Below are 27,665 nucleotides of genomic sequence, written 5' to 3'. Positions count from 1 at the left end.
GGGAGGCAAGGGAGGAAATTGCAGGGGCTGTGACCTCAATTTTTAATTCCTCTCTGGCCACGGGGTAGGTGACAGAGGACTAGAGAACAGCTAATGTGGTTCCGCTATTTAAGAAAGGCTGTAGAGATAAGCCAGGGAACTACAGGCCAGTGAGTCTCACGTCAGTGGTAGGGAAACTATTGGAGAAAATTCTGAAGGAGAGAATCTATCTCCACTTGGAGAGGCAAGGTTTGATCAGGGATAGTCAGCATGGCTTTGTCAGAGGGAGGTCATACCTAACAAATGTGATTGAATGTTTTGAGGAGATGACCAGGTGTGTAGATGAGGGTAGTGCAGTTGATGTAGTTTATATGGATTTCAGCAAAGCCTTTGACAAGGTCCCACATGGGAGACTTATAAAGAAGGCAAATGCACATGGGATACAGGGTAATTTGATAAGGTGGATTCAAAATTGGCTTAGTTGTAGGAGGCAGAGGGTGATGACAGAAGGATGCTTCATTGACTGGAAGCCAGTGTCCAGTGGGCATACCACAGGGATCTGTGCTGGGTCCTCTATTATTTATCATTTATATAAATGATATAGATGACTATGTGGGGGGTAGGATTAGTAAGTTTGTGGATGACACAAAGATTGGCCGGGTGGTTAACAGTGAGGTTGAGTGTCTTGGGCTACAGGAAGATATAGACGGGATGGTCAAATGGGCAGATAAGTGGCAGATGGAATTTAACTCTAAAAAGTGTGAGGTGATGCACTTTGGAAGGAGTAATTTGACAAGGAAGTATTCAATGAACGGCATGACACTAGGAAGTTCTGAGGAACAAAGGGACGTTGGCGTGTGTGTCCATAGATCTCTGAAGGCAGAGGGGCATGTTAGTGGGGTGGTGAAAAAGGCACATGGGACACTTACCTTTATCAATCGAGGCATAGATTACAAAAGTAGGGAGGTCATGTTGGAGTTGTATAGAACCTTGGTGAGGCCACAGCTGGAGTACAGTGTGCAGTTCTGGTCATCACATTATAGGAAGAATGTGATTGCACTGGAGGGGGTGCAGAGGAGATTCACCAGGATGTTGCCTTGGATGAAACATTTAAGTTATGAAGAGAGGTTGGATAGACTTGGGTTGTTTTTGCTGGAGCAGAGAAGACTGAGGGGCGACCTGATCGAGATGTACAAGATTATGAGGGGCATGGACAGGGTGGATAGGGAGCAGCTGTTCCCCTTAGTTGAAGGGTCAGTCACAAGGGGACATAAGTTCAAGGTGAGGGGCAGGAGGTTTAGGGGGGATGTGAGGAAAAACCTTTTTACCCAGAGGGTGGTGACGGTCTGGAATGCGCTGCTTGGGAGGGTGGTGGAGACGGGTTGCCTCACATCCTTTAAAAAGTACCTGGATGAGCACTTGGCACGTCATAACATTCAAGGCTATGGGCCAAGTGCTGGTAAATGGGATTAGGTAGGTAGGTCAAATGTTTCTCACGTGTCAGTGCAGACTCAGTGGGCCGAAGGGCCTCTTCTGCACTGTGATTCTGTGACCAATACTGTACACAGTGCTCCAGGATGTGGTCTCACCAATGCTCTGTATAACTGAAGCATAACCTCCCAACTTTTGTATTCAATTCCCCTCGCAATAACCAATAACATTCTATTAGCTTTCCTAAATACTTGCTGTACCTGCATATTGCGATTTGCCTTTTGCGATTCATGCACTAGGGCACCCAGATCCCTCTGCATCTCAGAGCTCTGCATTCTCTCACCATTCTTCCTGCCAAAATGAACAATTTCCCACTTTCCCACATTATACTTCATTTGCCGGGTCTTTGCCCATTCATTCACTTAATCTATCTGTATCCTTTTGTACCCTCCTTGTGTCCTCTTCACAACTTACTTTCCTACCTATCTTTGTGTCATTAGCAAATTTAGCAACCATTCCTTTGGCCCCTTCATCCAAATCATTTATATAAATTGTAAAGAGTTGAGGACCCAGCACTGATCCCTGTGACACATCACTCATCACATCCTGCCAACCAGAAAATGACCCATTTACGCCAACTCTCTGCTCCCTGTTAGCCAGCCAATCCTCTATCCATGCCAATGTGTTACCCCTACACCATGAGCTTTTACTTTCCACAAAAATCTTTGATGTGGCTATGTCGTCTCTGCCCGATTATTTTGGATTTTTCTAATTGCCCTGCTAGACCATCTTTAACAATAACTTCTAACATTTTCCCTATGACAGATGTTAAACTAACTGGCCTGTAGATTCCTGCTCCCTCCCTTTTTGAACAAAGGAGTTACATTTGCTATTTTCCAATCTCAGCACCTTCCCTGAATCTGGTGAATTTTGGAAAATTTTAAAAAAGCATCAACTATCTCACCAACCATTTCTTTTAAGATCCTAGGATGAAGTCCTTCAGGACCTGGGGACTTGTCAGCCCACAGTTCCAATTGTTTGCTCAGTTCCACTTCCCTGGTGATTATAATTTTATTGAGTTCCTTCCTGCCTTCATTTTCCTCATTTACAGCTATTTCTGGAAGGTTACTTGTATCCTCTATTCCTACAGGATGAAAAAGTTAGAAAAAGCAAAAGGAAAGGAACACCTCCTTCCCCTCATCATAGAACTCCCCCACTCACCAAACTCCCAGGTGTGCACTCAGTTCCAAAGCTGCATTCATTTGCCTATTGGCACCAGCCCATGGCCAGGATGTTATAACCCTCCCACCTGGCAGGATATCACAGTCCCACCGAACACCAAACTGAATGGAAATTAAAATTGCTTGCTGCATCTGCTGGTGGTGTTGGGGGGCAGCGGGGGGGTGGTGGAGATACGCCACAGTGGGGCTGTAAAATCCTGGCCCATGTCTGGAGGCTCACAAGCGGCTTTTCTTCATGCACGAGGTGAGACAGAGTGTGGGCTGGCTATTAAACTGCAGGGGCATCACACCTAACATCCGTCATCAGGATTCACTGGACAGTGATCAGCAGCAGGAACCCTAGCTGATTACCCCTCTCTCTAACCTGGGGCTACTGAGGCTGACTGCAGGGGGCCTCCCTCTGCTGGTTGAGGTCAGAGAGCTTGGGCATTCGACTGGCAGAAGATGGGAAGTGGTGTTTCCATAAGGATCAGTGCTGGGTCACTGCTGTTCACAGTTTGGTTAAAGTGAATAGTATAGATGGTTTAAGGGGAGGCTGGTGAGCATATGAGAGAGAAGTGAATAGAAAGTTATAGTGATTGATTTAATTGAGAAAAGGTGGCAGGGGGGGCTCGAGTAGAGCATAAAAACCAGCACGGATTGGTTGGACTGAATGGCCTGTTCCTGTGCCACATAGTTTATGTGATCCTGTGTAAGCTAAAGGTACAATTAGTTACTCAGTCATCAGGAAACCTCCTTTTCATTCTCAATTCCCACGATTTCACCATGAAACAACAGCCCACCCTGATCAACGCCACCAAATCATCTGATTCCCAACTGACAGGGACCAGGGGAGTGAAAGCAGCTTCAGGCTTCTGCTCTGAGCTTCAGAATATCTCACCCCATCTCACCCCATCTCTGTCCTAAATGGGCGGCCCCTTGTCCCCTCCAGATCTGATATGTTTCATTCAGGTCACCTCTTACTCTTCTAAACTCCAGTGGATACAAGCCTAGCCTGTCTAACCTTTCCTCATAAGTCAATCTGCCCATTCCAGGTATTGATCTAGTAACAAAAACAGAAAATGCTGGAAAAACTCAGCAGATCTGGCAGCATCTGCGGAGAGAGAAAGAGAGCTAACGTTTGCAGTCTGTGTGACCCTTCTCCAAGAGAGTTCTGAAGAAGGGTCACATTCAGCATTTCATGTTTGTATTTCAGATTTCCAGCAGTATTTTGTTTTCACTCCGACAAAGAGCTGACTGTGGTGAAAGGTTCAAATCCTGGATGGCACAAGGTCGGAACCTGAATTCAGGGGGAACTTTTACACTCAAAGGGTTACAGCGGACGGAATATCTTGCAGGCATTGAGAGTGACCAAGAAACAATGCGATGTGATTCTAGAGCAAGGGAGGTGTTGGGGTGGGGGGGATGGTACTGGTGGAACTGTAGCCAATCGCTGCTGGTAGAATAGGAGATGAGAAAGGGATTGTAATGCAAGGAACTGACTGCAAGAGCCCCACTCTATTCTGGAGAGCAGCTTTAAGGGACATTGTCTCTGCTATCCAGAGATTTATAGGTTGACATTTGCTGCCTTCCTGCTACTCGTTGGCACAGTGCAGCCACAGAGTGAGGTTGCAGCAGCTAAAGAACATTCACCATGTTTGAGCTAGAGCCAGATGCACAATGGGACAGAGTGTGCAGCTCGGGAACCGAGTGTTCTCATTGTGAGCACAAACTCTGCACCTCTTTGAAATGAAAGAACAGAACATCACTGGACAGATACCGTGGGCTTGGATGGGCACTGACTGAATCAGGCAGAACTCAATGTTTTGGAGCGTTGCAGGAAGGATCACTCCCTGGGCTAAGATAAAACCACTTCTGAATCAGAGTGAGACAAAGAGAGAGTGCAAGAGAGAGCGAGAGAGACAGAGAGAGAGGGACAGAGAGAGAGAGACAGAGAGAGAGGGACAGAGAGAGAGGGACAGAGAGAGAGGGACAGAGAGAGAGGGACAGAGAGAGAGGGACAGAGAGAGAGGGACAGAGAGAGAGGGACAGAGAGAGAGGGACAGAGAGAGAGGGACAGAGAGAGAGGGACAGAGAGAGAGAGAGAGAGAGAGAGAGGGACAGAGCCAGTGTGCGAGAGAGGGACAGAGAGGGACAGAGAGAGAGGGACAGAGAGAGAGGGACAGAGAGAGAGGGACAGAGCCAGTGTGCGAGAGAGGGACAGAGAGGGACAGAGCCAGTGTGCGAGAGAGAGAGAGAGAGAGAGAGGGACAGAGAGAGAGGGACAGAGAGAGAGGGACAGAGAGAGAGGGACAGAGAGAGAGGGACAGAGAGAGAGGGACAGAGAGAGAGGGACAGAGAGAGAGAGAGAGACAGAGAGAGAGGGACAGAGAGAGAGGGACAGAGAGAGAGGGACAGAGAGAGAGGGACAGAGAGAGAGAGGGACAGAGAGAGAGGGACAGAGAGAGAGAGAGAGAGAGAGAGAGAGGGACAGAGAGAGAGGGACAGAGAGAGAGGGACAGAGAGAGAGGGACAGAGAGAGAGAGGGACAGAGAGAGAGAGGGACAGAGAGAGAGAGGGACAGAGAGAGAGAGGGACAGAGAGAGAGAGGGACAGAGAGAGAGGGACAGAGAGAGAGAGGGACAGAGAGAGAGAGGGACAGAGAGAGAGAGGGACAGAGAGAGAGGGACAGAGAGAGAGGGACAGAGAGAGAGGGACAGAGAGAGAGGGACAGAGAGAGAGAGAGAGGGACAGAGAGAGAGGGACAGAGAGAGAGGGACAGAGAGAGAGGGACAGAGAGAGAGGGACAGAGAGAGAGAGAGAGGGACAGAGAGAGAGGGACAGAGAGAGAGGGACAGAGAGAGAGGGACAGAGAGAGAGGGACAGAGAGAGAGGGACAGAGCCAGTGTGCGAGAGAGGGACAGAGAGGGACAGAGCCAGTGTGCGAGAGAGAGAGAGAGAGAGACAGAGCCAGTGTGCGAGAGAGAGAGAGAGAGAGAGAGGGACAGAGAGAGAGGGACAGAGCCAGTGTGCGAGAGAGGGACAGAGAGGGACAGAGCCAGTGTGCGAGAGAGAGAGAGAGAGAGAGAGAGAGACAGAGCCAGTGTGCGAGAGAGAGAGAGAGAGAGAGAGGGACAGAGAGAGAGGGACAGAGCCAGTGTGCGAGAGAGGGACAGAGAGGGACAGAGCCAGTGTGCGAGAGAGAGAGAGAGAGAGAGAGGGACAGAGAGAGAGGGACAGAGAGAGAGGGACAGAGAGAGAGGGACAGAGCCAGTGTGCGAGAGAGAGAGAGAGAGAGGGACAGAGAGAGAGGGACAGAGAGAGAGGGACAGAGAGAGAGGGACAGAGAGAGAGGGACAGAGAGAGAGGGACAGAGCCAGTGTGCGAGAGAGGGACAGAGAGGGACAGAGCCAGTGAGCGAGAGAGAGAGAGAGAGAGAGAGAGAGACAGAGCCAGTGTGCGAGAGAGAGAGAGAGAGAGAGAGGGACAGAGAGAGAGGGACAGAGCCAGTGTGCGAGAGAGGGACAGAGAGGGACAGAGCCAGTGTGCGAGAGAGAGAGAGAGAGAGAGAGGGACAGAGAGAGAGGGACAGAGAGAGAGGGACAGAGCCAGTGTGCGAGAGAGAGAGAGAGAGAGGGACAGAGAGAGAGGGACAGAGAGAGAGGGACAGAGAGAGAGGGACAGAGAGAGAGGGACAGAGCCAGTGTGCGAGAGAGAGAGAGGGACAGAGAGAGAGGGACAGAGAGAGAGGGACAGAGAGAGAGAGACAGAGAGAGAGAGACAGAGCCAGTGTGCGAGAGAGGGACAGAGAGGGACAGAGCCAGTGTGCGAGAGAGAGAGAGAGAGAGAGAGGGACAGAGAGAGAGGGACAGAGAGAGAGGGACAGAGAGAGAGGGACAGAGAGAGAGGGACAGAGAGAGAGGGACAGAGAGAGAGGGACAGAGCCAGTGTGCGAGAGAGGGACAGAGAGGGACAGAGAGAGAGGGACAGAGAGAGAGGGACAGAGAGAGAGGGACAGAGCCAGTGTGCGAGAGAGGGACAGAGAGGGACAGAGCCAGTGTGCGAGAGAGAGAGAGAGAGAGAGAGGGACAGAGAGAGAGGGACAGAGCCAGTGTGCGAGAGAGAGAGAGAGAGAGGGACAGAGAGAGAGGGACAGAGCCAGTGTGCGAGAGAGAGAGAGAGAGAGGGACAGAGAGAGAGGGACAGAGAGAGAGGGACAGAGAGAGAGGGACAGAGAGAGAGGGACAGAGCCAGTGTGCGAGAGAGGGACAGAGAGGGACAGAGCCAGTGTGCGAGAGAGAGAGAGAGAGAGAGAGGGACAGAGAGAGAGGGACAGAGCCAGTGTGCGAGAGAGGGACAGAGAGGGACAGAGCCAGTGTGCGAGAGAGAGAGAGAGAGAGAGAGAGAGACAGAGCCAGTGTGCGAGAGAGAGAGAGAGAGAGAGAGGGACAGAGAGAGAGGGACAGAGCCAGTGTGCGAGAGAGGGACAGAGAGGGACAGAGCCAGTGTGCGAGAGAGAGAGAGAGAGAGGGACAGAGCCAGTGTGCGAGAGAGGGACAGAGAGGGACAGAGCCAGTGTGCGAGAGAGAGAGAGAGAGAGAGAGGGACAGAGAGAGAGGGACAGAGCCAGTGTGCGAGAGAGAGAGAGAGAGAGAGAGAGGGACAGAGAGAGAGGGACAGAGCCAGTGTGCGAGAGAGAGAGAGAGAGAGGGACAGAGCCAGTGTGCGAGAGAGAGAGAGAGAGAGAGAGAGAGAGACAGAGCCAGTGTGCGAGAGAGGGACAGAGCCAGTGTGCGAGAGAGGGACAGAGAGGGACAGAGCCAGTGTGCGAGAGAGAGAGAGAGAGAGAGAGGGACAGAGCCAGTGTGCGAGAGAGGGACAGAGAGGGACAGAGCCAGTGTGCGAGAGAGAGAGAGAGAGAGAGAGAGGGACAGAGCCAGTGTGCGAGAGAGAGAGAGAGAGAGAGAGAGAGGGACAGAGCCAGTGTGCGAGAGAGGGACAGAGAGGGACAGAGCCAGTGTGCGAGAGAGAGAGAGAGAGAGAGAGGGACAGAGCCAGTGTACGAGAGAGAGAGAGGGACAGAGAGAAAGAGACAGAGGGACAGAGAGACAGAGGGACAGAGGGACAGAGTGAGGGACAGAGAGGGACATAGAGAGAGGGAGAGGGATGGAGACAGAGAGTAAGAGACAGAGAGAGAGAGGGACAGAGATCATACACTAACTGGGCTTACCGCAGTAAGTTTTCTGCTCCAGCTCGCAGCCGCATTGCTTTAATAATCTGCTGGTTGAGGGTCACTCTCTGGCTCTGCAATTTGCTGCGACCTGTCTGGGCATATGGGTTACATCCCTGAAGAAAAAAAAAAGATTGTCAGTGAGGATGGGAGCCGAGGTGGGGAAGAGGAGAGGGGGTAGGTGGCTCACAATGAGCGAAGCTGGAGAATAACAATGTCTGCTGTATCCCTCTCTCCCTCCCCCAGACACCCACAATCTCACACACACACACACACATTACTGAATGGGTCCAAGTCACCTGTCAGGGCACAGTGACCTCTGCCTGAAAGGCACAGTGAGTTCAACCATCTTAGAAACGAAAATGAGCAATTTCCGCCCAGGAGAGTAAAGAGTTCAAGTGAGGGGACAAAGCAAATTGGAGAACAACAAACGGTACAGCCCCTATCACCAGATAAAATCAGCAGCACAGGCCATTCAACCCATTGCATCGGTACTGGCTCCAAGAGGCAAAAAGACTCTTTTGTCTAAAGAACCTTTCATACCCTCAGGACCTCCTACAGTCTGTCAGAGCCAGTGAAGCAGTCAAAGGAGTGGTCACTGACATAATGTATGAAACACAGCAGCAAAATCACACACTTGCTTATGTGATCATTATCGAATAGCTGTATCTGGCATATCCAACAGGTGGATGTGATTTGTCCAGTGTGTGGGCGAAGAGGGTTAACACGCTTTCCACTTTTCTGTGCTTCTCGTTTTCAGCCCCCACCACTGGCTCACAGCAATGTGAAAATCAGCCAGATGTGTAAGTCTCTCCCTGTCAGTACACAGTCTCTCCATCATCAAGTCTTCAGCCAGATGTGTATGTCTCTCCCTGTCAGTACACAATCTCTCCATCAGTCCTCAGTTACACCTCCTCATGGCGACTCACGGAAACCAGGTCCCTTGAGGCCTCGGGCTAAAGCTTCAGAGGAACTTGGGGGAGGTTTGGCCCCAGACACGCCGTGTGTGGGCCCACTGGCATGTGGACAGGCGCTAGCACATGTACCAACCTCCCAGCTGTGGGTGAATAGCTCCACTGCCTTGTGGATACCTGGGGAGGGTTGAAGACTGAGGGAGTAAAACCCTGACCTAAAATCTGGAGTGGAGCCCAAAGCGGGACCGATGTCTCAATTCCTCATCTTTCCGGCAACTCCTGGAACCGGGCCGGTGCCAAGCGTGACGCTTTGCATCCCTTTGCGCTCAAGCAGAGAGGTCAAGAGGGGTCCCTGACGTCTGGGCAGCCCAGAGTCTGCATTAATTTTGCCCTGGAGGACACTCCAGTTTCACTGCAGAACTTTATCACAACACGGGAGACAGCAGTTACAGCCCAACTCGATTGGTGTAGAGAACGGGTACTTCGGGCTGTCTCCCATGGTGAGAGGGAGCATCGTGTCCCAATGGTCAGCCATTGCCAGCCTCAAGTCCGGCAGCCCCCGAGTAGTGAGGTGCTGACCTGCCACAGTCCATCTGCTTCAATGGGTGTTTGCAGCTTTGAGTCACTTATCAAAAAGCGGACAGAATCCATCGTACCCGGGCAAATAAATAAAACAAACAAAATGAAAGGCAACCCCAACTCTTTGATTGACAAACTGGAACATCACGACTATGTGCACGGGGTTTACAGACGACTTGCAGCTGGTCAATAACCCAAGCAAGACAACCGTGATCAACATGGCTGTACATTGACAGGGCTGCCCAACAAGAGACCAGGCTCCCACTCGGAGTAAAACATTACCCGTTCATCTGGCAGAGGAAAGAGTTCAGAGGAATGTGTGAGCAAGGTGTAGGCTTCGCTGTAAGGAACCCGCTACTCGATAATCGAACCCCACACAAATGGTTCAGGTGTTCTCTCCATCCACCTGTCAAACAGGGTCAGTTAATCTCATGAGTATCTGTGCTCCAGCAGAGAGGTGAAAGACCAGTTCTGTGAGGAGTTTGACGCTGCTTTCAGCAGAATCCCTGAGTCAGAACATCTTTACCTATTGGGGGATTTTAACACAAGGCTGTGTTTTTTTATTTCAGTCATGGGATGTGCATCGGTGGTGGAGGGAGTGAATGTTTGTGGATGTGGTGCCAATCAAGCAGACTGCTTTGTCCTGGATGGTGTCGAGCTTCTTGAGTGTTGTTGGAGCTGCACTCATCCTGATAAGTGGGGAGTATTCCATCACACTCCTGACTTGTGCCTTGTAGATAGCAGACATGCTTTGGGGAGTCAGGAGGTGATTACTAGCACATTATTTATATGGCTAGTCCAGTTCAGTTTCTGGTCAATGGTAAGCCCCAGGATGTTGACAGTGGGGGATTCAGTGATGGTAATGCTATTGAATGTTAAGGGGCAATGGTTAGATTCTCTCTTGGAGATGGTCATTAACTGGTGTGGCGTGGACGTTAATTGCCACCTGTCAGCACAAGCCTGGATATTGTCCAGGTCTTGCTGCATTTGGACATAGACTGCTTCAGTATCTGAGGAGTCACAAATGGTGCTGAACATTGTCAATCATCAGCGAACATCCCCACTTCTGACTGTAAGATGGAAGGGAGGTCATTGATGAAGCAGCTGAAGATAGTTGGCAAGAGTGGGTGCGGACCATAAAACGCTCCTGCCTTAGATATCGTGGCCTGGGAAAAATAAACAAGAATGGACAGAGACTAATTGAGATAAAAACAAAATACTGGAAATACTCAGCAGATCTGGCAGCATTTATGGAGAGAGAAACAGAGTTAATGTTGAATCAGTAGGATTCTTCTTCAGAGCTAAAGAGAAGCAGAAATATGATGGATTTTATACTGTTTAAGAGGGGATGGAGCAGGTGGAGCAAAATAGAAGGTCGGGTCGATGTGAGCTCAGGAGCAATTTGATAAAGATGGACACAAGACAAAGAGAGTGTTAATGGTAGTGTCAAAGACTGAAGAAGCTGCTGATAGTGGCATAAAGGTAAGATAGCAGAATATGTTAATAGCAGAACAACGGTCTGTTCTTGGTGAAAGCACAACATAAAAACAAGTGACAGATGTCCCTTTTTGGGGTGGGGGGTGGAGAAAAAGGATAAAAATAAGTTTAAAAAATTTTTAAATGGATTTTAAACAGGGGTAAAGATGGAGGAGAGAGTTCATGGTCAGAAGTTGTTGAACTCAAATGTCAAGTCCGGAAGGCTGTAAAGTGCCTAATCGGAAGATGAGGTGTTGTTCCTCCAGTTTGCGTTGAGCTTCACTGGAACATTGCAGTGGGCCAAGGACAGACATGTGAGCATGAGAGCAGGGTGGAGTGTTGAATTGGCAAGTGACAGGAAGGTCTGGGTCATGCCTGTGGACTGAGCGAAGGTGTTCCGCAAAGCGGTCACCCAGTCTGCATTTGGTCTCTGCAATGTACAGGAGACCACAATGGGAGCAACGAATGCAGTAGATCAAATTGATGAAGGTGCAAGTGAAGCGCTGCTTCACCTGAAAGGAGTGTTTGGGGGCCTTGGACAATGAGGAGGGAGGAGGTAAAGGGGCAGGTGTTACACCTTCTGCGATTGTATGGGAAGGTGCCATGGGAAGGGGATGAGGAGTTGGGGGTGATGGAGGAGTGGACCAGCGTGTCCCGGAGGGAATGGTCCCTATGGAATGCTGACAGGGGGGGTGGTGAGGGGAAGATGTGTTTGATGGTGGCATCATGCTGGAGTTGGCGGAAGATAATCCTTCGAATGCAGAGGCTGGTGGGGTGAAAAATGTGGAAAAGAGGGGTCCTATCGTGGTTCTGGGAGGGAGCGGAAGGCGTGAGGTCAGAGGTGCTGGAGATTGGTCAGACATGGGTTGAGGGCCCTGTCAACCACAGTGGAGGTGGGTGGGGGTATCCTTGATTCAGGAAAAAGGAAAACATGTCAGAAGCACAGTTTTGGAAGGTAGCATCATCGAGACAGCAGCCACGAGCTACCATGAGCTTTGTGTAACTAACACCGTCTTACAGAACAAACCATGGCACAAGGCATCCCGGAGACATCCAAGATTGGGTCATTAGCGCCAGCCGGATCTGAGCATCACCTGACGTGACTCTGAACAGGATTCCCGACACACACAGCTACCACAGCGCTGACTGTGATACAGATCCCTCCCTGGCCTGCACTCATGTGGGGATGTAACCCTTGAAGATTTTTCATTCAAAGCACAAATGCTGTCCCCGTATCAACATCAGCCATAAGGGCTACCCAATAAAAACCAACATACCCTCAACTGGATTAAACAGGCACTCTGGCATTCCCACACAGAGTGCCAGAAACAAAATGGAACATACTTCGGGACACCATCTACAATACCACACCCTCAACACATGGGGAACAAGAGCGGAAAAATGCTGACAGGTTCCATCCCAGCGATGTGAACATTGAACCTGCCATTGAAGCAAGCAATCCACTTTTATTAATTATAAGAGAGACCCAACCTGGAAAACTTGGAATGGACTAAGAGCCACTCGAAGTGAAGGCCAACAGACTGCTAGGCAGCGTGTCAACGACATTATTACAACTCTGCCAGAATATCCAGATGTCCCTCGACACAGGGAATGCATGATGGGATCAGAAAAGGACAACTGGGTCCATCAATGAAGGAAACAGCTCCATGGAAAACCAAGGCAGGGGAGGTCATCACCGACTGTAATAAAGAGGCGGAGAGATGGGTGGAACGCTACCTTGAGCTGGACTCTAGGGAGAACATTGTCACCGAGGAAACTCTAGACGCCACAGAAAGCCTGTCCATCAGGGCAAAGCTGGATATTGAAGCCACAGTAGAGGAGCTGAGCAAAGTTACTGACTCACTTGCAATGGGCAAAACTCCAGGTGCTGATGCTCTACTGCCTGAACTCATTAAGCACGAGAAACCAGCACCTCCTGCAGCAACTACACAAACTTCTGTGTCTCTGTTGGAGGGAAGGGGCAGTGCCCAAGGTAAATGATGTAAAGATTGTGACCCTGTACAAGAATAGGGGGGCCCACAGTGATTGCAATAACTATTGAGGCCTCTCCTTGCTGAGTATCACGGGAACAGTATATGTCCATGTTGTCATCGTCAGACTGCAGATCCTGGCTGAACGTATCCACCCTGAATCCCTGTGTGGTTTTAGAACTGAAAGGTCTACGATGATCTTCTCAGTCCAGCAGCTACAAAGGAAATGTCATGAACAAAGGAGATACTATATGTTGCCTTCATCAATCTCACCAAGGCGTTCCACCATGCCAGCAGAGACAGTCTATTGAAGCTGCTGGAGAAAACTGGCTGCTCAAGGTGATCTCCTCTTTCCATGAGGACATGATGGACCCTGTCAGCAATGACGGAGCAACTTCGGAACCCTTCGAGACCCACAGTGGGGTCAAACAGGGTTGTGTTCTGGCACTGACACCCTTCAGCAGATTCTCCTCTTTGCTGCTGCCTTCAGGTCACTTACAGAGGTGTCCACTCACACATCAGAACTGATGGAAAACTGTTCAAACTTGCTCACCTGAGATCAGAGACAAAAGTGTGCCAAGTCCGCAGCAATGAGCTGTTCTACACTGACAATGCTGCGCTATCCACACTGAGGAACACCTTCAGTAGCAAATGGACAGACTCCCACCTGTAAAGAGTTTGGTTTGACCATCAGCATCAGGAAGACAAGTGTCATGGTCCAGGATGTTTCTGTCCCACCATCTATCAGCATTGACAATGTAACACTGGAGGTGTCTCGCTCCACAATCACCAGCAATCGGCCACTTGATGCTGAAATCAACGCATGCATCACAAAAGCTGCAGCTATTATATCCAAGCTGAGGAAGAGAGTGGGGAACAATAGCAACCTGACTGAGATCATTAAACTGCAAGTCTACCAAGCTTGTGTCCTCAGTGGTGAGACCTGGGCAATATATTCTGGGCAGGAGAAAAAGCTGAACAGTTTCCGTTTTCACTATCTCAGGCATATCCTCAACATCTCTCGGCAGGACAAGGTCACCAACTCCGAGGTCCTGGAGTGTGCTCATTCTATCAACATACACTCATTGCTCAGCCAATCGCATCTCTGCTGGCTCAGCCAATCGCATCTCTGCTGGCTCAGCCAATTGCATCTCTGCTGGCTCTGCCAATCGCATCTCTGCTGGCTCTGCCAATCGCATCTCTGCTGGCTCTGCCAATCGCATCTCTGCTGGCTCTGCCAATGGCAGCTCTGCTGGCTCAGCCAACGGCATCAGATGGACGACAACCATAAACCCAAAGACCTTCTATATGGTGAATTGGCTGCTGGATCACAACCTTCTGGGCAGCCATACCTCCCTTACAAGCAGACCTGCAAGTGAGATATGAAGATGGCGAACATTGACACTGACAGCTGGGAGACAGTCGCTGACAGCTGTGACCTCAAACCGGCTGCTTGGAAGGGGGTTGGAACAGGTCAACAGAAACAAAAAGCTCAGCCCGATGAGAAAAGAGCCCAGAGAAAACAAAGGGCAGTGAAGCCTGTAGCTTCTCAATGCCCTGTCTTCCTGTGCAGCAAATATAACACAGATTGCCATGTCAGTGAGGCTGCTGAAGCGGAGCAGGTGATGCCCAACGCAGAGTGGACCAACACAGGGCAAACCACCATCTTATGAGACAGAAGGCAGAGATCTGTTGTATCCAATTAATCCCAGCCTTCAACTTCTCACCACATCCGTTTGAAACTTTTATTTTTCAAATCTTTATCATCTTTCCTTTTAAAAGTTATTGCAGTTTCTATTTCTCCCGCTCTCTCTGATCAGACACGCAAATCCCAACAACCCCATGTTCATCAGGTCACTAGGACCAGAGGATTTAACTTCAAAATCAAATGGAAAAGTTTATCTGAGACCAGTCATATGAAAAGGTCTAAAATGATAATAAAACATTTAGAATTTTGGGGTCCAGGATGTATCAAGACACGAAGCTGCCTCGTCTGACCTGAATATAGTCTCTCAGTCAGAGTATATTCAAGACAACAACTTACATTTATATACCACCTTTAAACATAATAAAACATCCCAAGGTGCTTCACAGGAACATTATAAAACAAAGTATGACACTGAGCCACGTAAGGAGATATTAGATCAGAGACCAAAATCTTTGTCACAGAGATAAGTTTTAAGGAGCGTCTTAAAGGAGCAGAGAGAGGTAGAGAAATGGAGAGATGGAGGGAAGGAATTCCAGAATATAGGGTGCAGACAACTGAAGACACAGCCACCTATGGTGGAGCGATTAAAATCGGGGATGGACAAGGGGCCAGAATTAAAGGAATGCAGAGATCTCAGAGGGTTGTGGGTTGGAGATTACAGAAAAAAGGGAGGGGTGAGGCCATGGAGGGATTTGAAAACAAGGATGAGAATTTTAAAATCAACACATTGCTTGCCTGGGAGCCAATTTAGGTCAGTGAGCCGAGGACTGATAGGGGAACAGGGCTAAGGGAAATCAGATTGGTGCAGAAAAACACCTCTGACCACAATTCCAACAGACAGTTGTCTGCCCATAGTGTCCTCAAGGCCCTGTGGGAAAAGGAGATGGTAGATCCTGTTGGATGGTTCCCTGAACAGACTGTCAAAGCCATTGGCTGCCCCCAAGCCTTAGTGCATCCCTCGGCACATAGTCCTGGACCTTGGAATATGCCAGTCTGCAACACTCAGTCATGGATGGCTCTTTGCACTGGAAGACCAGCAAGTTTCAGGCAGACCAAAGAGCGTTTTTGGTTGAGCTGGTAGCCTTCCAGCAGCAGTTGGTGTTTATCTCAGTGTGCGCCCCTGGGAACAGCCCATAGAGCACAGAGTCCCGGCAATCAGAGCTGCTCAGGTTCGTCAATTCCACTCCAGACCTTTGCTGCAAAGACACATTACAGAAGGCAGACTGCCTCATCACTAGAACTTTCAAACAAGGACCAAGACGTAGCTGGGCTGATGGTGAGAAAGGCCCTCCCTCTCAGATCCTTCCTACATGTGCACAGTCTCATCCCTCTGCGTGTCGCCCTCTAGTCAGCTGCAGTGGAGGAGAGACCATCGCCCACCTCCTTCTGGAATCTGTAATGTGTCTTTGCAAAGAAGGTCTGGAGCGGTTTCTACGATCCTGAGCAGTTCTGTGATGCAGGACTCTGTGCTCTATGGGCTGTTCCCAGGGACACATACCCAAGACTACATCAGCTACTCCTGGAGGATCATCAACTCGGTGAAAGACTCTCTTTGGTCTGCCCGAAACTTGCTGCTCTTCCAGTGCAAAGAGTCATCCATGACCGAGTGTTGCAGACTGGCACATTCCAAGGGCCAGGATTGTGTCCTGAGGGATATGTTAAAGCTTGAGGGCAGCAACCACAGAGAGACAATGTGGAAAGGCCATGTCTAAGACCCTCCTTCCAGAGGGATAGGAAACCCCATAAAAGCCCTTGGGCCAGAAGCAGCAGATAATGTTTGACATGAAATGTAAATGTACAATGTAACTCTAACCTATAATTGTAAGTGTAGAGAGGCACCTCCGAGTGTCATATACTGTACTGAAAGAAATTGAACTGTATTGCACTTTATATAACTATTTTCAATTCATATAATGTACTTTTACAAATTTTCTGAATAAAGTGTACTTTTTGGAAAAAAAAAACTAAAGGAAAATCAAGGGATAAGAGGATGGGGCAGGAAAATGGAATTGATGTAGAAAATGTTCCTTCCTAACAGCACTGTGGGTGTACCTACACCACACGGACTGCAGCAGTTCAGGAAGGCAGCTCACCACCAATTCCTTGAGGGAAATCAGAGATGGGCAATAAATGCTGGTACATTTAGCAGGACATGAGGCTAAGAGGTGAGGCACTAGAGAGACTGCATCCCAAAAAACATTTTCTTGCTGCCTTTTGGATGAGATGTTAAACCGAGACTGTGTCTGCCTTCTCAAGTGGATGTAAAAGATCCGGTGACTCTGTTCAAAGAGCAGGGGGGCTTTCCCCGGGTGCTTCAGGCAATATTTACACCTCAAACAGATTATCTAGTCGTTCACGCATTGTAATTTGTGGGGACTTGCTGTGCGTAAATTGGTTGCTGTGTTTCCTACATTACATCAGAGACTAACTTCAAAAGTATTTCATTGCCTGCGAAGTGCTCTTGGACATCCTGAGGGTCTGAAAGGCGCTATAGGAATGAAAGATTTTGAGGCGCAGAACTATTTTTAAAATGGAACAAGCTGTCCTTGTTTTGGTTTCATTGTGGCCCACTAGTGCCATGAACAGTGGAGACAGTATATCCAGTGACCAAATGCATTAGGAAGGAGGAGATATTTCTAGCTCGTGCCCTGTGTGTGACTCACTCCATCCTATGACGTGTGTATGATGCAATCTCTGGGTGCAGGTAGCAAAGGGTGGGATCCTCCTGTGCAGAGGCCATGATGTAACGTGGGGTCAATGCCCCGGCCCTCCCCAGCACAGTCAGCAAGTTTCAAGGGCAGGTCGGAACCCAGGTCGCCTTCATTGAAAAAAGGGAATTGGACAAACCCCTGAACCTTGTTCCTTGTTATCTGCACTGAGTCACCTCCTTGTAGAACCACCTGCAGCCTATATGGTTAAGAGGCTACTACAGTGCTGTTAGGTAAATATTTGATCAGGGAAAATAATGGCAAGGCTCTGGAGGATAAAGGTTGGGGGCCGGGGGGGTGGGGGATTAATTGGATTGCTTTTTTGAAGAGCCAGTAAAGGCACGATGGGCCAAATGGCCTCCTCTGAAAATCAGAAGGGAAATTCTCAGATGGGAATGGGCAGTGAATGACCCTCTTGTTAAATCTCACAACTCGCTCAGTAAAATGTTAACAATATGAGAAAGAAAAAAACAAGACGTTTGAATCATATCGTTCTCAGTAACCGGCGGGTAACACAGCAGCTGAACAATTTCAACCTGCAATGGGGAAAGACATACACTCACTCACTCACTCACACACACCCTATCACCTTGTATTTATACAGCATCTTTAACATAATAAAATGTCCCATGGTACTTCACAGGAGTGTTACAAGCCCAAATCTGGCAGCCAGCCACATAAGGAGATATTAGGACAGGGAGCCAAAAACATGGTCAAAGAAGTAAGTTTTAAGGAGTGTCTTAAAGGAGGAAAGTAAGGTAGAGGGGTGGAGAACTTCAGGGAGGGAATTCCAGAGGTTGGGAGATAAGCAGCTGGAGGCACGGCCGCCAATGGTGGAGCGATGGAGCTTTAAGCTGTAGCTAATTTCCAAATGGCCTCAGCATGAAGAACCCTCATGGTCCCCTAACCCCATCTCAGGAGGATTCAAACATCAGCTTTGTTACTGCACACACACAGCTCGCCCCCAGTCCTGAGAAGCCTGTGACATCTCCCATGGCCCCCTCATTCAGACATGGTTAGGGTCACCTGCAGTGAGCTGAATACCGACATGTAGTGTTTAAAGGATATTCAAAAAATTCAATTAACCATTGGACTAATCCCCACGTCACACATTCCTGGTACAAATGCATCCATGACAACCATCTGTTATCATTGACAATTAATACACATTCCAGAAGCTTCTCTCTCTCACACACAAACACACACACCTTTGTGTACATTTAGCAATCACTGGTGTCAACTTTGAACAGTAATAAACTCTCTCTCACTCTCTGGGTGTAGCTGCCTACTGCACTCAGTCCATGAACCTATACATAGGCCCTGAGGCTGCCACAGATCAATCAGAGATATACCCTGACCATTCTTTTCACCTCCTAAATATCCTATGTCATTCAGTGTCAAATTTTGTCCAATAAAGCTCCTTGGGGCATGTTGGTATGTTAAAGGTACTGTATAAACTGTGGTGGCTGAGAACAGGGTTGACCTAGGTGCAAGTTGTCTTCAATCAGCTGTCACTAACAAGGTCGACGTGTTTAACCAACATCCTTAAGGAGCTGCCTCAGTCCCTGTGGAGTCCCGTCCAGCCAAATCAGACTCTGCCAGTCTATGTTTAATGCTCCTGTTCCAGGCGGAGTTGGCTAAAGCTACATTAGGGTCAACCTCTCTCTAGTCACTCAGCTGCTCAGTAAACAAAGCAGCTTTATTTTGAAGCAATTCATTTTGGTTAACTAGAACTGAGAAAGCTGAGAGTCCTGCAGATAAGAGCTGCCTCTGAGGGTCTCCAGCACCTCCTCTTCCTCACACCGCAGGTGTAGAATGACCTAGAAACTGTATTAACAGAAGATTGGGGTGCGTTGGGGACGAGGGCAGGGGGAGTGGGGGGGGGGTGTAAACAAGGGGATTCTCAATTTTTCCTCAGGGTTTTCTGGATGTGAGAGGCCAGTTTGACCCTCTGCTCAACACCCAGTCCAGGGCAATTGTTGCCTCAACACTGCTGGACAGGCCTGGGACTCCACAACACGGGAGAGAGATTCCCTATTGTCCACAGAACCTTTCCCATGGCAGCAGTGCTAGCTCCTGTCTGGATGTGTGACCGTATCAGATTGAGCAAATTCATCTAATGATGCCAATAATGACTTGAGTTCACTAGGAGACACCTGATGCCTCTACACTGCAGGTAAAGGAGCTCCTCATTCAATTCCAACAGTAGCCGGAAATGCAAACTGAAGCCAACAACCAGGGCAAGTTAGGCAGCGATTCTCTGCCAGGAATAAAGAGAGTGAGGGAATTTGGTGGAAGGGGCACAGACTGCTTGACCAAAGTGAGGGTGAGGGTGGCAAACATTCTGATTTTTGTTGTTGGAACAAGGCCAAGCTGTCATTATTGTCCATTTCTTTGTTGCTTCAGGATATTGAGTCAACAGGGTAGGATGGAGCTAGAGTCACGTGTAGGCCAGGCTGATGAGGTTAGTCAGGAGCCCAGCCCTGAGGGACTGAGTGAACTAATTGGAACGATGTCCCCAACCAATCCTGCTGCTGTTTAACTTCTCAAACTCTAGATTTCTAGAACACCCCCAGAATTCCAGAGATCTAAATCATAATCTCAACCATTAAGCTCAGTTACTTGTCAAAAGGCAATATGATTCTGTGTTGTTTCACATCTGTGACCTCTCACCTGATGAAAGGTTATGACCGGAAACATTAACTCTGTTTCTCTCTCCACAGATGCTGCTCAAGCTGCTGAGTTTTTCCCCAGCATTTTCTGTTTTCGTTTGTGAAATATTATATTATAATGTTCACAGAAGTGTTTTTTTTAATTCTTTCTTGCTATCAGTGTCATTGGTAAGGTCGGATTTTGCCATTCAACCCCCATTTCCCATGAGAAGTTGGTGGGGAACTGCAGCAGTTAGACTAACTAAAAGAGCATTGCAGTCTTAATTTCATTCACACAGACTAGTCAAACACCACTACAAGACATATCCAGCTGGAAATGCAAACATTAACCCTTTCCCCACTGCCTCTACAGTTACATAATCAGCATCAAGTCTCAGCTTTCAGCAAGAGATCCCAGACCCAGTGCTGACAGTGTTAAAATTAAAACAGGTTTCTTTAGCTGCTCCATCTGGAAACACAACCCTGCCCCCTGGAAGCAGTGGGGGGGGGCACAGGCCCTGGCCCTGGGGAATGGTGGGTGTGGAGGGACACAGGCCCCACCGCTCAGGAACGGTCGACATGAGCTCTCTCTCTGTCTCTCTCTCTCTCTCTCTACCTCATGCCCTCACTTGTTTGCTTGCTGCCAGTCTGGGACTGAAACACTGACTCCACAGAGAGTGAGGCACAGCCCAATGGGCTCCACAAACAGCAATGCCAGCCTCAATTCACCACATCTTACACTTTCCGTCCCAGATTTCACCAGCTTTACTTCAGGTCACTGGACAGTGATCAGGAGCAGGAACCCTGGCTGATTCCCCCTCTCTCTCTCTAACCCAGGGATCACTGGACAGTGATCAGGAGCAGGAACTCTGGCTGATTTCCCCTCTCTCTCTCTAGCCCAGGGGTCACTGGTCAGTGATCAGGAGCAGGAACCCTGGCTGATTTCCCCTCTCTCTCTAACCCAGGGATCACTGGACAGTGATCAGGAGTAGGAACCCTGGCTGATTTCCCCTCTCTCTCTCTAACCCAGGGGTCACTGGTCAGTGATCAGGAGCAGGAACCCTGGCTGATTTCCCCTCTCTCTAACCCAGGGGTCACTGGACAGTGATCAGGAGCAGGAACCCTGGCTGATTCCCCCCCTCTCTCTCTAACCAAGGGGTCACTGGATAGTGATCAGGAGCAGGAACCCTGGCTGATTCCCGCTCTCTCTCTAACCCAGGGATCACTGGACAGTGATCAGGAGCAGGAACCCTGGCTGATTCCCCATCTCGCTCTCTAACCCAGGGATCACTGGTCAGTGATCAGGAGCAGGAACCCTGGCTGATTCCCCTCTCTCTCTCTAACCCAGGGATCACTGGACACTGATCAGGAGCAGGAACCCTGGCTGATTTCCCCCTCTCTCTCTCTCTAACCCAGGGATCACTGGACAGTGATCAGGAGCAGGAACCCCAGCTGATTTCCCCCTCTCTCTCTCTCTAACCCAGGGATCACTGGTCAGTGATCAGGAGCAGGAACCCTGGCTGATTCCCCCTCTCTCTCTCTAACCCAGGGATCACTGGACAGTGATCAGGAGCAGGAACCCCAGCTGATTTCCCCCTCTCTCTCTCTCTAACCCAGGGATCACTGGACAGTGTTCAGGAGTAGGAACACTGGCTGTGAAATATGTCAGCAGAGCAGGAGTCGGCCATTCAGTCTTTACTGATAGGTGCAGAAGAGTGAATGAAAAGTGAGTGTTTCAGACTGTGTGACATTCCTCTTCTCCTTCAATTGACACGAGTTCACAGAACTTGGAGGTCAACCAAACATCCTGAAACAAATTCAGTAAACATATTGATTTTAGATAGTGAGTCACCTGTTCAAACATCAAACAAGGCCCACTCCAGCTCAGGAATAATATTGTGAATTCAGCCGTATCGACCATCTAGAAAATGTCAGCAGTAGAAAGTCACTGGCTCCCATTGCGCCTTGCACCTGTTCACACACACGCTGCTGTCCCAGAACAATACTGTGAGCAAGTGTGGGAAAAACACCTTAAACCACTGGCTAATTAAACAGAAAATAAATTCAGTTTATCACTCTGCCCAGTCTCAGCATGGCAACCAGCTGCCTTCCCTATTAAGTAAAGTGAGGAACTTCACTAAACACTGCAAGCCCTTTGCTAAACTAATCCAATTAAACTGTATCAATCCCAAACTAATCCACTGTCCCATTCTTCCCCCATATCCCTGTATCAGTGCTCAAGCTAAGTCCACCTCTGCATATGGCCCCGCAACTACCTCCACTTCAAATATTCATCCATTTCTCTCTTTAAAACTGCAGTGATCTCTGCCCCAACCACTCCATGTGGTAAAACATTCCACACGCCACCAACCTTCTGTCTTCCCAAATCTCAGCAACACATCAAAAAGGAACTTAATGACTTCTCTCATCAATTTCACACAGGGTTTCATCTTTCACTATCAAAACCCTCCAATTTTTAAAATCCTTCTCAATTTACCCTAAGTTAATTCAGGACATCTTCTTCCCCCCTCATGCCACAGCTAAACTACTAGGATCCATCCTATTTTATTCATGTGGCACCTTTCACCAACACTGGACATCTCAAAGCACTTTACAGCCAATGAAATACTTTTTGAAGTGTAGTCACTGTTGTAATGTAGGAAATGAGTAATGGAAAATGAGAATGGAAGAAGGGACATGAAATTCGTAAGCACATCCAACACTAACACTGTCCCAATTTTATTAACTTGTAATGTGTTCATGTTTAATAAATGTGTAAAAGGAGAAATGTTTTCAGTAGAGGAGGGTCAGGATACAGAGGGCCCAGATTTAACAGAATGGGTAAAAGGTCCAAGAGGGGAGATCAGAATTATCTAAATAAAGACAGCAAGTTATCTCGAACTGGAATGCACTGCCTGAGAGTGGTGGAAGCAGATGGAAGGGAATACATTTTGGTGGGAAGAATGATACCTCATACTCCTTGGAAAATAAGTGTTTCAATGGGGTGGAGGAACAGAGAAGTCCAAGCATACAAATATACAGTCCACTAAAAAGTGGCAACACAGGTTAGTGAGGTCATAAAACTGCAAACAATGCACCAGGGTTCATTGCTATAGGGGCAGAATTGAAAAGCAGAGAAGTTATGTTAAATTTGTACAGAGCCTTTGTTATAGTACATTTGATGCACTGGCAATATTTTTGATGTTATTATAAAGAAAAAGGAAACACACACATTGGAGAATGATATTATAACCTCTTGGTTCTAATATGAGGAAAGGACAACTAGACCAGGGCTCTTTAGAGAAGGCTGAAGGGTTATGAAAGATTTCGATAGGGTAGAGGTAGAGGTGTTTCCACTTGCAGGGCAGTCCAGAACTAACTGGGGACCTTAAATATAAGATAGTCACTAATAAATCCAATAGGGAATTCAGGAGATATTTCTTTACCTAGAGAGTGGTGAGAATGTGGAACTTGCTACAACATGGAGTGGTTGAGGCAAACAGGTTAGATGCATTTAAGGGAATCTTGTATAAACGCACAGGAGGAAAAGGAATAGGATATGTTGACAGGGTTCGATGAAGAGGCTGGGAATAGGCTTGTATGGAGCATAAACACCAGCATGGAGCGGTTGAGCTGAATGGCCTCTTTCTGTGCCAATCACAGAATGATCTTCACAATAGTAACTTTCAAAAAGGAATTGGATGCATCTGAAAAAAAATTGCAGGACAATAGGGAAAGAGAAGAGGATTGGACCAATTAGATTGCTCTTTCAAAGAGCTGGCACAGTCAACATGGGCCAAATGTCTCCTATGCGGGATCATTCTACAATCATGGACGTGTGCATCTAAAAACAAAACTCTCGGGCCTTTTCTATTCCAGTGGGAATAGTCCCAGTCTTTGTAGACAATATTCCAGCAATAGTACTCAAGACTTGTGCTCCAGAACTTGCCTGCGCCCCTAGCCAAGCTGTTCCAGTACAGCTACAACACTGGCATTTACCTGACAGTTTGGAAAATTGTCCAGGTATGTCCTGTACACAAAAAGCAGGACAAATCCAACCTGGCCAATTACTGCCCCATCAGTCTACTCCCCATCAGTAAAATAATGGAAGGGGTCAATGACTGTACTGTCAAGCGGCACTTGCTTAATAATAACCTCACTGACGTTAACGTTGAGTTCCGCCAGGGCCACTCAGCTCCTGACCTCATTACAGCCTTGGTTCAAACATAGACAAAAGAGCTGAGCTCCCGAGGTGAGGTGAGAATGACTGCCCTTGACATCAAGGCAGCATTTGACCGAGTGTGGTATCAAGGAGCCTGAGCAAAACTGGAGTCAATGGGAATCAGGGGGAAAACTTTCCGCTGGTTGGAGTTATACCTAGCACAAAGGAAGATGGTTATGGTTGTTGGAGGTCAGTCATCTCAGTTCCAGGACATCACTGCAGGAGTTCCTCAGGTTAGTGTCCTTGGCCCAACCATCTTCAGCTGCTTCATCAATAACCTTCCTTCCATCATAAAGTTAGAAGTGGGGATGTACGCTGATGATTGCACAATATTCAGCACCATTCACAACTCCTCAGATACTGAAGCAGTCCAAGTACAAATGCAGCAAGACCTGGACAGTATCCAGGTTTGGGCTGATGAGTGACAAATCACATTCACACCACACGTATGCCAGGCGATATACTTCTATCTCCAACATGAGAGAATCTAACCATCTCCTCTTGACATTCAAGAGCATTACTATCGCTGAATCCAATAATATCAACATCCTGGGAGCTATCATTGACCAGAAAATGAACTAGACTAGTATATAAATACTGTGGCTACAAGAACAGGTCAGGGGCTAGAAATTCTGTGGCAAGTAACTCACCTCCTGACTCCCCAAAACCTGACAACCATCTACAAGGCACAAGTCAGGAGTGTGATGGAATATTCTCCAATTGCCAGGATGAGTGCAGCTCCAACCATACACAAGAAGCTCAACACCTTCAAGACAAAGCACCCAATCCACCACCATAAATATCCACTCCCTTCACCACTGACGCACAGTGGCAGCAGTGTGTACCATCTACAAGATGCACTGCAGGAATTCACCAAGGCTCCTTTGACAACACCTTCCAAACCCACAATTACTACCACCTAGAAGGACAAGGGCAGCAGACAGATGGGAACACCACCAGCTGGAAGTTCCCCTACAAGTCACTCACCATTCTGACTCGGAAATATATCATCTTTCCTTCACTGTTGCTGGGTCAAAATCCTGGAACTCCCTCCCTAACAGCACTGTGGGTGTACCTACACCACACGGACTGCAGCGGCTCAAGAAGGCAGCTCACCACCACCTTCTCAAGGGCAATTAGGGATGGGTAATAAATGCTGGTCCAGCCAGTGACACCCACTTCAAAAGGTGGAATGAAAACTCTCAAGTCTCTTCTCACTATATTTCCCGATGCCTAGATCATTCTCCCCAAAATTTGGTTTCAACATCCTTTCCATAATGGGGCAGCTGCAGTATTGACTGTGCCCTAACCTCACCTCGTGTTATTATTAAACCTGGGAACTTCAATCCTTGTTAATAAAGCCCAAATTCACAGATAAATTGAAACAAAGTTAGATGCAAGAATGAAGGTGGTTGGGGGGGGGGGGGGGGGGGGTGGTGGGCAGTGAAACTCCAGGATCACCCCCCAAACCCAGGGATCAGGGATCACACACCCCCACCCAAACCCAGAGATCAGGGATCAGGGATCACCCCCCCAACCCAGGGATCAGGGATCACCCCCCACAACCCAGGGATCAGGGATCACCCCCCCCAAACCCAGGGATCAGGGATCACCCCCCCAAACCCAGGGATCAGGGATCACACACCCCCACCCAAACCCAGAGATCAGGGATCAGGGATCACCCCCCCAACCCAGGGATCAGGGATCACACACCCCCACCCAAACCCAGAGATCAGGGATCAGGGATCACCCCCCACAACCCAGGGATCAGGGATCACCCCCCCCAACCCAGGGATCAGGGATCACCCCCCCCAAACCCAGGGATCAGGGATCACCCCCCCCCAAACCCAGGGATCAGGGATCACCCCCCCCAAACCCAGGGATCAGGGATCACCCCCCACAACCCAGGGATCAGGGATCACCCCCCCCCAAACCCAGGGATCAGGGATCAGGGATCACCCCCCACAACCCAGGGTTCAGGGATCACCCCCCCCCCCCAAACCCAGGGATCAGGGATCACCCCCCACAACCCAGGGATCAGGGATCACCCCCCCCCAAACCCAGGGATCAGGGATCAGGGATCACCCCCCCAACCCAGGGATCAGGGATCACCCCCCCCCCCCCAAACCCAGGGATCAGGGATCAGGGATCACCCCCCACAACCCAGGGATCAGGGATCACCCCCCACAACCCAGGGATCAGGGATCACCCCCCCCAAACCCAGGGATCAGGGATCACCCCCCCCAAACCCAGGGATCAGGGATCAGGGATCACCCCCCCAACCCAGGGATCAGGGATCACCCCCCACAACCCAGGGATCAGGGATCACCCCCCCCCAAACCCAGGGATCAGGGATCAGGGATCACCCCCCCAACCCAGGGATCAGGGATCACCCCCCACAACCCAGGGATCAGGGATCACCCCCCCCCCAAACCCAGGGATCAGGGATCAGGGATCACCCCCCACAACCCAGGGATCAGGGATCACCCCCCCCCCAAACCCAGGGATCAGGGATCAGGGATCACCCCCCCAACCCAGGGATCAGGGATCACCCCCCACAACCCAGGGATCAGGGATCACCCCCCCCCCCCAAACCCAGGGATCAGGGATCAGGGATCAGGGATCACCCCCCCAACCCAGGGATCAGGGATCACCCCCCCCCCAAACCCAGGGATCAGGGATCAGGGATCACCCCCCACAACCCAGGGATCAGGGATCACCCCCCACAACCCAGGGATCAGGGATCACCCCCCCCCCCCCCAAACCCAGGGATCAGGGATCAGGGATCAGGGATCAGGGATCACCCCCCCACCCCCGGGATCAGGGATCACCCCCCCCCCCCCCCCAAACCCAGGGATCAGGGATCAGGGATCAGGGATCAGGGATCACCCCCCCCCGGACCCCCGGACACTGACCTTACGGAAGCGGCCGCTCTCCCGGACCGGGCTGGCCGGGTGTCCACCTGTCCGGAGAGTCTCGGTCATCGCGGCCGGAATCAGTGACCCGGAGTCGCTCCGAATGTCAAACCCGCGGATTCCGCTCCGGCTCTCAGTCGATCCCGGGCTCCGGCTCTCAGTCGATCCCGGGCTCCGGCTCTCAGTCGATCCCGGGCTCCGGCTCTCAGTCGATCCCGGGCTCCGGCTCTCAGTCGATCCCGGGCTCCGGCTCTCAGTCGATCCCGGGCTCCGGCTCTCAGTCGATCCCGGGCTCCGGCTCTCAGTCGATCCCGGGCTCCGGCTCTCAGTCGATCCCGGGCTCCGGCTCTCAGTCGATCCCGGGCTCCGGCTCTCAGTCGATCCCAGCTGCTCGCTCTCTCGCTCCCGGGTGGATCTGAACCGGTTTCTCCGCTGCTGCCGCCTCTTGAATCCGAGTCCAGGATCCGCCCCCTTCAAACAGCCAATCAGAGAGAGAGAAACCGGATCAGAGAGAAACCGGATCAGAGAGAAACTGGATCAGAGAAACCGGATCAGAGAGAAACCGGATCAGAGAGAAACCGGATCAGAGAGAAACCGGATCAGAGAGAAACTGGATCAGAGAAACCGGATCAGAGAGAAAC

General features: G+C 49.6%; 1 protein-coding gene across 1 annotated transcript in view; it reads right to left on the bottom strand.

Annotated features, from left to right (window-relative positions):
- rhpn2 (rhophilin, Rho GTPase binding protein 2) overlaps window positions 1–27,461 on the bottom strand; it is a 58,389-nt gene extending 30,928 nt beyond the window's left edge. Inside the window, exons 1-2 of the mRNA XM_041192395.1 lie at window positions 27,025–27,461; window positions 7,861–7,976 (exon numbers count right to left, since the gene is read on the bottom strand). Coding sequence (XP_041048329.1) covers window positions 7,861–7,976; window positions 27,025–27,093 — 185 coding nt within the window. The 5' untranslated portion in view covers window positions 27,094–27,461. The remainder of the gene's footprint in view (window positions 1–7,860; window positions 7,977–27,024) is intronic.
- Window positions 27,462–27,665: the final 204 nt, after the last annotated feature.

Source organism: Carcharodon carcharias, chromosome 7 (assembly GCF_017639515.1).
Source record: "Carcharodon carcharias isolate sCarCar2 chromosome 7, sCarCar2.pri, whole genome shotgun sequence".
Lineage (NCBI taxonomy): Eukaryota > Metazoa > Chordata > Chondrichthyes > Lamniformes > Lamnidae > Carcharodon > Carcharodon carcharias.
This window is presented reverse-complemented; position numbering and strand designations above follow the sequence as displayed.